The 10,939-nt window shown below is 41.5% G+C and overlaps 1 protein-coding gene across 3 annotated transcripts; it reads left to right on the top strand.

The window, feature by feature from the left end:
• Positions 1 to 991: 991 nt before the first annotated feature.
• Positions 992 to 10,055, top strand: SCOC (short coiled-coil protein). 3 transcript variants are annotated; one of them, XM_062493944.1, is made up of 4 exons: positions 992 to 1,060; positions 8,919 to 8,990; positions 9,091 to 9,174; positions 9,747 to 10,055. In XM_062493944.1, exons 1-4 carry the CDS (start codon positions 997 to 999, stop codon positions 9,887 to 9,889), a joined length of 363 nt encoding a protein of 120 aa, XP_062349928.1. In that variant the 5' UTR covers positions 992 to 996; the 3' UTR covers positions 9,890 to 10,055. The 3 variants fall into 3 exon arrangements, with proteins under 3 accessions (XP_062349928.1, XP_062349929.1, XP_062349930.1); XM_062493945.1 differs by having other exon boundaries at positions 997 to 1,060; positions 8,916 to 8,990; XM_062493946.1 differs by lacking the exons at positions 992 to 1,060; positions 9,091 to 9,174 and having other exon boundaries at positions 8,969 to 8,990.
• Positions 10,056 to 10,939: the final 884 nt, after the last annotated feature.

Genomic DNA, 10,939 nt, shown 5'->3' with positions numbered 1-10,939 from the left:
TCTACTAAACTAGGATTTTATTTTTAATGAGACTTTAGAGAGGTTCTGAATGACAATTAAGAAAAGAAAGTATTTGTCAACACCCTTAATTTATGGTCTTTTTCTGAATTCAAATTAAAAAAACCAAAACCAAACTACAGATTCTGAACATGCAACACCCTGAAAATAGTGATTCCACTATTCACTATTCTGTCTCCAATCAAGGCCATTTTATATTTTCGAATGAATTTCAAGAAAACATTGTGTTCCAGGAGTACAAACAAAAGATATTCTTAAATATATTCTTAAAGCAAGTAGTTTGATGTGAATTTTTAATTTGTATGTTCAAACTATGTCCAGCATTCTTTAAGAAGCAAAACAAGTTCAATAAAGTGGGGTTTTCTTTGAATTTGATTTCTCTTCCTTCCTCCTGTCTCCTACTGTAGAGTGTCAGACACTCACTTATATACCTTCACTATTTCACATTACCCAATTAGTTTTGATGCAGCCGTTTCACATAAAATCATAAATAAAATCATTCCTAAGTACTTGAAGATTTTATTTTAAAATTGCTACTCCCAGGTCTGTTCATTGTGTTTTTGTGGGTTGTAAGCAACATTTCTTGAACACTAAGTTACTTTTGATCTTTTCTCTATCAAAAACCCCTCCAAGAAAATCCCCGTGTGCAGCCCTAGAGAAAACAAAGAGCATTGCTAAGAAAAAGCCAGCCAGGACGGATACAACTCTGTTACAGAAAGAACTTGTAATAGCAGTGTTTGTTCATCATTTGTTTGACAAAGCGGTGAGAAGGCAGAAACCTTCCAGCTGAACGATTTCCGCAAAAGAGCTCAAGGTTCAGGGGAGACGGAGCGCAGAGCAAGACATGTGCAGCTGCCAGCAACACCTGCGCTGGACTCATTAAAGATTTAACCAAAGAAGTCACGTGTGCACTTGAAAATGGCTGACAAGTGCCATGCTTAACACACATCTCGAAAACTTTGGGAAAAGGCAGCAAAAATGGAGTTACCTTTGGATGAGGAGGATGGCACGTTCACCAGCATTTCCTTGGCAGATGATTCAGGTAAGAGACTGCAGTACTCTACTGATACAATGCAAATTCCACAGGCTGAATAACAGCACTGTGAGAGCAGGAAAGCTCGTCCTGTTTACCAGGTACATGGTATTTTTAGCAAATACCCTCAAGCAAACTTTTTTTTAGTTGCGTGGTTTGAATAAGCCTTTTGATGAGCTAAGAGGGTATGGAGGCTACCACAGTTTTCATATATTAGCATATGGTAATATACACTCATCATCTCAGCACATAGAGCCTTTCACTGGTTAGAGAGACACTGTTACAGAAATATTACCTCAGTAGTTACTACTACCAAATAAAATACAGATAATGCTGTATACAGAATAATAAACCTCTGACATACTCTAGGGAGAACTCAAAAGAAGTGATGCAAGTTAATTGGCAACGGAAATAAGGTGATATTTTACATATCTACTGTTAAGCATTTAATTGTTTTAAAAGAAATTACAAAAGCAAAGACTGCCTACCCCTCCACCCTCCTCCTCCCCACTTACAGAATAAAAGTTACTTGGAAGGGGAAGAAGGAGAGTCCTACATAGTGGAAAAATGAAGTGAGTTAATATGAATTGATAATAAATTATTTAGAAAAGTGTGGCCAGAGTATCAACTTGATTATGTGAGCATGGCTGCCAAAGAGCTGTGCTATGTCACACTACTAGGGATCTGGAGGGCTTATTTTATAACAATGCAAGTCACATTTCCTTCCCCCCCCTTTTATTTTTTAATAAAGAATGTTATTGTGCTTTCTGTATTTACCTCCTATATTAAAAAAAAACAAACAAACAAAGTCCACTAAGTTAATCTTATTTTTAGAACACAGTTTCCTATTAGCAATTCCATATTAGTGTGATGGGGCTGAGCTGGATGTTTGAAAGCACTTTGTACATTGTAGAGTGCTACTGACACCAAGATGGGGCTGGCCCAAGCTATTTGCAAGAAGGCAATTTGCCAGAGCTTAGTCCAAGCTGTACAGTAATGAAGGCTTCTCCTGACAGTGAATCTCGCTCCTTCCTGTAGCAGGGTGTAGAAGAGTAGAGAAAAGGTATCCCACAGGACACCGTTTTGTGACCGGCTGCACAGCTGGTAACATATCAAGAACAGATTGAGGGGGTTGCATCCAGTGGCACAATTGTCTTGTCTTTGCAAACAATCCAGAAGAAGCTGAGTTAGGGATGATCCCATAATACTGAGTGGGTTTCAGTCTGCTCTGTCTCATAGAGGGATGTTTTTGCCATATGGGTTTCCTAGTCTTTCATGAGATGTCAAGTCTCTTTCTTCAGAATTCAAACACCCACCAGGCTCCTCTCCTGCTCTAACCTCAGCACCCTGCAGCTTGAAACATGTTAATACCCATGAGGTTAAAAATTCTCTTATCCAAGCACCAACCGCCAGTGGGTTTCCAAGTCAATCTTGGCATTTGGGGCTTGATACTCAAAGCTAAGCCCTGACAGATGTCACTGCTATAAAGGAGGGGACATGGCCAATAGGGCTGTACTGCACCTCAGAAGCTGAGCACTTCAAATCTGCTGGAGTCTAGATTAAGCAGAACACCCAGGGTCAGAGAAAGCTCATGTTCAAAATACAGAGTTCTTTATTAAAGATCTTCTACCAGTATTACTGCATTTCCCCTCGTAAGTGAAGAGGACCACCTGTCAGAAAGCAGAAGTAAAATCAGAATACCTGAAGATAAGTGACATTTTCAGGCAAGCCTATAGCTTGAAGGCACAGAGAGTAAATAGAGTAAGATTCATGGCGAAAATGATAGCCCTGGTCCATTTCTTCTAGCAACACTTGGAAGTTACAAAGTATAAGAAAATTCCTAACCTATAACAGGAAGAGACTATGATATACTTTGCAGGAAACAGTCTTTAACACTCCCAGTGGAAGTTAAGGCTAATTACAGTAACTCTGGGGCATTGAAGCTAACAAAGACAGTGAGCCTTACGGCTCTCACACTGAGACTGGAGAATAACAGCAATTCCAGTAGAGCAGGGAAGCTAAAGTCTACACTATTAGAGAGAGAAAAATATTCCTTACGATGGACAAGAAAAAGTTTGAGCAAGGAGTAAGGAAACTAGTAGATCCTAAGTGGACTTTGTCTGAGAATGATTGTTTTACATGCAACTGTTCCTTAATTAAATATTAAAAAGGTTCACAAAAGTGCACTGGTTTTAGTGAACTTGAGCACATTTTTCACTGCGTAAGGTTTCCCCCTCATTTCTTAAAACGTACAGGAAAGATACTAAATAAGCAAGAAGAACAACATGCTGTATGTGTACAATCTGAAGGATAATCAGAATACAGCCTTCATATCAAAGTTTCCATGGTACAGTGAAAAGCCATTGTGTCAAAGCAACAGGGGTTACTGAGCCTCCTTAACCAAGCACAAGCCATGAATATTTAATAGCTATTGCTCTTTCAAAACAGCAGTGTCTTTCTATTTGTTATAAAAATAAAACACTTCCATGTAAATTAAGACAAACACAAAATGGTTGCAAGATAGAAACTTTCTGTGAAGTATTTTAATAGCAATATTAACAGCACATGAAATCAAGGAAAACTTGTGAAAACATTTGCACCTTTAATGAAAGAAATATCTCTCAATTTGGAGACTTAAAGCACTAGATAAAGTTCCCTCAAAAAAATTACCAACCCAAACAAAAGTACAGAGGAAATCAAATAAAAAATAAAACAAACCAGTGAAATGTTGTCCAACATCTGCAAAAATCAAGATCAAGGCCGTCTTTCTTCACTGAAGACTACCCAGAAATTATCTTACTCTTTTTTTCAAATATGCCTTCCAGAAAGCCAACATTAGTGACTACATTTCTCATGTAAACCCTTCCTTTCAAAAGCAGATACAAACCCTTAACGTATAGAAAGACAAGGCAGTTTTAATCTAATTAAGTTACCAGTAAAGCTTTATGGAACTTTGCTAGATATCCTTCCACAAAACCTGGTGGCGAACCTATAGATGATTATAAGGAGGATCAAACAGTTAAGAGGATAAGGTTATGCAATATATGTTTGTATTCACAGCCCAAAGCTGCCAAGAGTTCAGTTCCTCAGTCTATTTAAAAATGCATTTTTGTGGAGTCAGTAGAAATGAGAACTTTTGCACTCATGCTCAATCTTGCACAGGACAGGATGCAGCTATATGTTGGCTATATAGCTGTATGGAGCTATATGAAGGTAGGCTCTTCAGGCATAAAGAAAAATTATGACTTTCTGAGGCTTCCTTTTTGTAGACCTTCTAAAGAGAATGCATTTCTTCATTCCAACTGTGTGCTCAAAGGTCTCATCTGGTGAGGTCCAATTCTCACTCAGGACCTAAGGCAAAAACCAAGATGTGCAGAATAAATAAGGACACAGATGAGTTAGAACAAAGTAAGCCAAAGTATTTGCTAATTTTGTATAAATTGATTTAGTTGGAAAAAATACAATCTAAGATGTACTTAAATTTTGCATTTAACAGAAGACCCCAGTTATAAATTTGCACAAGAATATGCACTAGGCTACAAAATCTTTTTGAGGTTACTCTAAAAGAGTGATAAGAATTGCAGAGAATTTGGTGTAAAGCAACATTACACAAAACAAAAAACAAAAAACCAAACCAAACCAAAACAAAACAAAAAAAAAAAACAACACAAAAGAGCCCTCCTCAGAGTCTGTTACTTCTGCAGAGAAACAAAAGGGTGAAGATTTGATGTAAAGAGTCTCACGAGTTAGCATTGCAAGGAAAAAGACATAAGCCACTTGTGTTCCTTTCTGTCTTTTTCTTTGTGGCAGTAATTAGTCAAAGGAGCAAACAGTACAGTTCAAATAGCCAAGTCATCTCAGCAATAGGTACAATGCCTCCCTCTGTTAGTGACAAAAAGGATACATTTCTATTGTAGTGGTGAACAGTGAAGCCTCTGTCATCAGTCAGCTTCTGCAGGCGCCTCTGCTGCCTGGAACGTCGCCAAAAGGGAAGTCAGAGGCTTGCTGGTTTGCACTGTGTGCCATGGGAAAAACAGGATGTAAACCAGAGTTTTAGCAATAAAACATCTGAAAGTGTTTGTCATTAGCAGCAATGACTTCAGAGTCTGAGTGCAGAATAGTAAAACCCTCCTCTCTCAGTTTGTAACTGTACCTGTGTATGATCTCAGGTAAACTATTAATGATACTTTATAATCTAGGGAGGCTGTTTTATTTTAAGCAAAAATTGATCTTTCAGTGAAACTGATTAAATTGATTCCTTTTGCCTGTGACATCCGCTGCTTTCAGAGAACCTAACTAGAACCTAGCACACAAACAAGTATAGATAGCTGCAGTTGTGAACTGAAACTTTTTCCTATAAATGTAATATAATGACGATATCATGAGTGCCTCCTGTGATTTAACCACATGCCTTAGAAAACAGTCTGTAGCACTGCCTGGGGCTGTTGTGACCCAAGTGCAGGACCCATCAGATCAACACTCCCACTCAACTTGGTGTCATAATATGCATAGGTGTCTTCTCAGGGACACGTTCTATGTTCTAAAATGAACATATTTGCTGGGGATATACCCTAAGTCCCTAGAACTTTACATTTAAAGTGCACAAAAATAATAATTGATATTATATTATGCAGTGCAAGACAGGTGAGGTAAGGCATTTAGGAAAGCCAGTAGGTAAATAATGTAATATGCTAAGCTTCTGGTTTCTTGGCTGACTTATACAAGAATATTTTGGGCTGTGGACCTTTATTTTGTGATATATTTGATTTGGGCATTTTTGCATTTGTGCTTTGGGGTTTTTGAATGTGTGTGTGTATGTGTTTTGATGTTTGTTTAAAAGTAGTGGTGCACTGGATATTTAGAACTCAGGAGTTGCCTTCTTTGCACTGGATGATCTAGGCATTCTCTCTGTGGAATTTGCACCCGCAGTATCAATCCAAACCTTTTGGTCCCTGGATTGTTCAATGTTGTGTCATAAGACAGAGAACTCTGTAGATCAGAAATGTCACCTGCTGTCTGCTGCTAACCCCTGTGCAATGCCAACAGTGGAAGAAGCTCAGAACAACAGCTTTCTCTAAAGGAAAACCAAAAAAACCTCTCATTGACTCTTTGACTTCTGAAAAGAAGTTCACCCTGGTGTTCATGCTCAGAGCTCAGAATCAAAAGAAAGTACTACAGTGAGAAACCACAACCAGGCAAAGTAGAAATAACCCAAACGGTACATATGCCAAAAAGGAAATGGGAAGTAAACCAGCAGCTCTTGAAATTACTCCTGTTTTGGCTACCACAGCACAGGATGTGTTGTCCATTCCATTCCATTCCATTCCATCCTGTAATTTAACATCAAGATTTCCCCGTTTGCCCATTTTGGGACAGATTTCACAATCTCCAACTGTAATGCAGCAAGAAAGTAGAATTTCTGCATCAGAGAGGTGCATTTCCTCAAGATCAGCCCACTATAATTTTTGCCCCTCTCACAGTATAAAAAGATATAATGTTCTTCACCAGGTAAGCAAGGTCTCCATCCATCTGTATAAACCTGGAGCATCTTGCCATAATTTTCCTCCCTGCTAATGCAACTGCTGGAGATTTTCTCATTAGAAAGAATTAGAACCTGTTGATTGCCATGTTTGCCAGTGCAGCAAGCGAGATCAAAACAGTGCAAGCACCTGGCATTTTAAAAACGGCAACCAAGGAGACTTTCCAAAAAGCTCCTAAAGCCCAGCTCCCACCTGAGAGGACTGCTTGCAAGAAATAACGAGGATTGCTGTGTTGAAAATGCCCTTTGTCAAGATGGTGATATGCTTTTAAGTAAACTAGCTAATGGAATTGGAAACAGGTTCATTTTCCAGTATGGATGGATAGCAAGACTCTAATTGTAGTGCATTTTCAGACCCAGAATAGCATCCTGTCTAATCTGAATTTATCTGATTGTAAGGTTAAAAAGAGTCATTGACACAATAATAATACTGTGGAGGCAGCCAGAAGATGTAGAAATATACACTTTCTGAAGTGTATTTAAAAATACAGTAGAGGGCTCACTTCCCAAACGCCTTTGTCTTCCTGAGCGTCTGCACATAATTTAATTATTTATTCACAGCTAGATATAGTACCGCAATTTACAGGTACAATACAAATATATTTCACTACAACATATGGTTCAAACTACATAGTAGTACAAATGATGCACTTCAGTGAAGCCACCAAAATTAGCTCAGGTCATGAACGTTTTTCATTCCTTTGCTGTGGCTCACAGAGGTCAAAGTGAGGACCTGTGCAGCACATCCTGCAAAGGGTTATTCCCTCCAGGGAACCAGGGAAAGAACAATGACACAGGAGCGTTGTTTTGGAGCTACTGAGCCATTAGATGAGAGCAACATTAGACGAGTGAAGTTGCTGAGGTTCTTGTTTGACGTGATCTGAGCGCTGTGAGACCCAGAGGCAGGGAGCTGAACAAGTCCCTTACTCTGGGCACTGCTGTGACAAACTGAGGCGCCAGGCTGGAGCAGCTGGGCCAGGTGTGGGCGGCGCTGATCTGGGGCAGGGAAGTCTGCTGCACTCCGGCTGGGAGGCTCCTCTCTCCCAGAGCTCCACATACAAGCACCTGGGAGTGAGCAGCAGCCCCACGCACGTGCTGTTTTCTCGGACCTTCCTCAGGCTTTGCCAGCCTACCTAAATGTGAAGGGGTTCCACACCAGGGAACAAACACCTTTTCTCAATCTCTTCTGAACACTACGCAGTGCGACCGACCATTGAGTGCGGCTGCTTTGAACACTGGCAGCGTATGAGCACAGAACAAATTAACCACAAGCGCGATCTCCCTTGCCGTCAGGCTGGCTGTGACCGACGGGGCGGGGGGTTATGGCTGCTGGAGCCCGTGAGGGGGCAGAGGGATGAGGGGGACAGAGAGATGAAGATCAAACAGCGATGAGGGGCACAGCGGTGAGGGGCACAGCGGTGAGGGGCACAGCGATGAGGGGGGCACAGCGATGAGGAGGGCACAGCGATGAGGGGGGCACAGCGATGAGGGGGGCACAGCGATGAGGGGGGCACAGCGATGAGGAGGGCACAGCGATGAGGGGAGCACAGCCGTGAGGAAGCGCTCCCGCACCGCCCTGAGGCGGGGACAGGGCGGAGGACGACAGCGCCCCCCGTCTCCGTCCGCCCCGCCCCCCCCACGCGCGGCGCAGGCGCGTTGGCAGCGCGGAGCGGAGCGGGCCGGGCCGGGCCGGGGCGCAGCCCGCGGGAGGAGGCGGCAGCGGGGCAGGAACGGGGCAGGAGCGGGGTAGGGCGGCCGTCGGGAGGGAAGGAGGGGGCGAGGGGCCGAGCCGGGTTGGGAGTGCGTGGTGGGACGTGCGGGGCTGCCGGCCGGGTCCTGCGGGGAGGGTCCTCTGCAGTGCTGCCAGCCCCGCGGGCCGCGGGCGCTGCCGTTCCCGGACCTGCTCCGCTCCGCAGTTCCAGGCGGGGATGAGAACGGGCGGGTGCGGGGATGCCCGAGGGCACCACCCCCGTCTCGCAAGCCCGGGCGCTGGCCAGGAGCGGCGGGGAGACAATGCGGGGCCATTCCGGAATAGCCAGCTCTAGAATAACCCATCGCAGAATGATTAGAGCTGAGAAGGCGGAGATTACATCATTGAAACAGGGGTATTTCATGCTTTGCAGTAATCTAGATCAGTTATTTTTGTAAACAGAGGCATAGGTACCTACGGCATGAGGCCTAGGAAGAAGAATTAAAGCATGATGAGAAAGGTTGCTCTGCCTTAGTCTAAAGCACTGACCCATCAGAATTAGAAAAATGCATCTCAAATTCAAATACAATGGAAGTTCTAATAATTGCTGCCTCCGTTTGTTTTTCTTCTTTAAGCAGAGTATCGCTCAAGAAAACGCTCTTCAAAAGTGGAAAGAGCCCCTACTACAATGATGAACGCCGATATGGATGGTATAAATTCTTAATGTTCTTGTTCCTCATTGTTATTCTCTTTAGTATAATTTCTAACTGTTAACAGAGGTTGCACTAAAACTCTCATGATTTATTGCAGCTGTTGAGGCTGAGAATCAGGTGGAATTAGAAGAGAAAACACGGCTTATTAATCAAGTTCTGGAACTGCAGCACACACTTGAAGGTTAGCAGCTTGAGACATCAGATTTTTTACAAGTACACAGTAATAAACAAAAGAAAAGAACCTGACTGTTCTGCCCTTAGTCGCAATGTCCAGAAGTATGTCACTTAAAGCAGTTGAAGGTACAAAATCTAGGTCTTGGAAAGTTTTTTTTTTTAATTCCTCTTTATGCAGCCTTTTGTTTGCTCAACCTTGGTAATACACAGCAGGTAGAATGGGTGATAACAGCTAATATGTCCACGTTTATTAGAAGACACATATCTGAGGCTGCTCATCACTGAACTCTTGTTTCCAAGTGATTTAGTTTGTGATGGCTTAATTCAAAAGTTTGAAAAAGCAATAAACTTACAGACAAGCAGTAAGTTTAGCAAGTTGGTCAAAATACTGTACTACAAAATAATATAGGAAAAATGGCTTTTAGGTAAAACATGAGTAGGATAAGGTTTTATAACATAATACCCTATGGTAATGTTTTCTGGATTAAAGCTGTGACTAGTCTGATGTAGGCCCATAGAAGATACTCATTATTGTATGCAATAGTGTCTAACATCTTTCTTATAATATCACCTTCACAGATCTCTCAGCACGCGTAGATGCTGTAAAGGAAGAAAACTTGAAACTGAAATCAGAAAACCAAGTTCTTGGACAGTATATAGAAAATCTGATGTCAGCATCTAGTGTTTTCCAAACAACTGACACAAAAAGCAAAAGGAAGTGAAGGTTGACTCACAGATTATGTCATTGTATTGCTGCTGTTTTGGTTTTTGTTGTTTTAACTGGCATAGGCTACACTACATAAGCTAAAATACTTTAGTTTGTGGCTTACTGGATTCTCTAAGATTACAAACTTTGGTAGTAAACAGAATTAAGAGCATTATCATGAACAGGAGACAGAAGTTTGTGTATTAAGATTAAGCAGTGTGCAAATGTAGAATAGATAATTACAAAATTTTTGTATTTGTTTTAAAAATGACCATATCTTGTTGAAAAGGAGATTAGTTTGTCAGGTTAAACAAAGGTCTGTTGGCACTCTGAGGTCTTAGGGTAGATTTCTTGACTAGCCAAGTAATAGTTACAACATCTTGTTGAAACCCTATTGGATAAAAATATTCAGAGTTTATTGCATCACTTTTTTCACCTGGGATGTATTTATTGTGTAGTACTGTTCATAGGTCTGCAAAACAAAACAAAAACCTATAAACCAGTTAAGCATTTCTGTGGAATAGGAACAGTATAACATTTTTTGCAGGGCTTGCATACAGAAAGAACCCTCAGATATTTTTTGGGAAGGGAGAGGGTAAGAGTAGGAACAAGGGTAAGCAACTTAATCAGGGAGATACCAAACTGATGCAGTATCAGATGTAATATGTACACTTGAAGCCATTGCTACTTTCCCATTTCCCTGAAGAATGACCAGGCACATCATCATAATGTATGATCTTTGTGAAGTTCTTCTGTTGTGTGATGAAAAGTTAAGTAAAAACCTGAGTGATAAACTTTCCAGAAAGAGATCAGCAATGCTCCTCCTGCTCGTGAACAATCTGCTGTGAGGAACTGAGAACAAGTCTTTCCTTCTCACCTTTTACTTTCCTCCTGAAGTGCCAAACTTGTCTTTGCTTCAGGCCTCAGAGCAGCTCTTTTCCTGCCTCACAGCCTAAGCCTGTGAAGCGCTTCTTGAGGCACTGCATAAAAACATCTAAGGCAGAAGGATGCAATGGAATAAAGGTGGATGTTGCCTCTCAAAACTGTGCTGCTCTGAGTAATGCCT

This window comes from Cinclus cinclus, chromosome 5 (genome assembly GCF_963662255.1).
Source record: "Cinclus cinclus chromosome 5, bCinCin1.1, whole genome shotgun sequence".
Lineage (NCBI taxonomy): Eukaryota > Metazoa > Chordata > Aves > Passeriformes > Cinclidae > Cinclus > Cinclus cinclus.
The sequence above is the reverse complement of the archived record's forward strand: the minus strand, read 5'-3'. Positions and strand labels throughout refer to the sequence as shown.

Excerpts from the sequence above, each read along its gene's own strand:
- SCOC (XM_062493945.1), top strand. The coding sequence starts at position 997 with ATGGAGTTACCTTTGGATGAGGAGGATGGCACGTTCACCAGCATTTCC. Across the intron at positions 1,061-8,915 it reads TTCCTTGGCAGATGATTCAG|CAGAGTATCGCTCAAGAAAA; the intron begins GTAAGAGACTGC and ends TTCTTCTTTAAG. Across the intron at positions 8,991-9,090 it reads GATGAACGCCGATATGGATG|CTGTTGAGGCTGAGAATCAG; the intron begins GTATAAATTCTT and ends GATTTATTGCAG.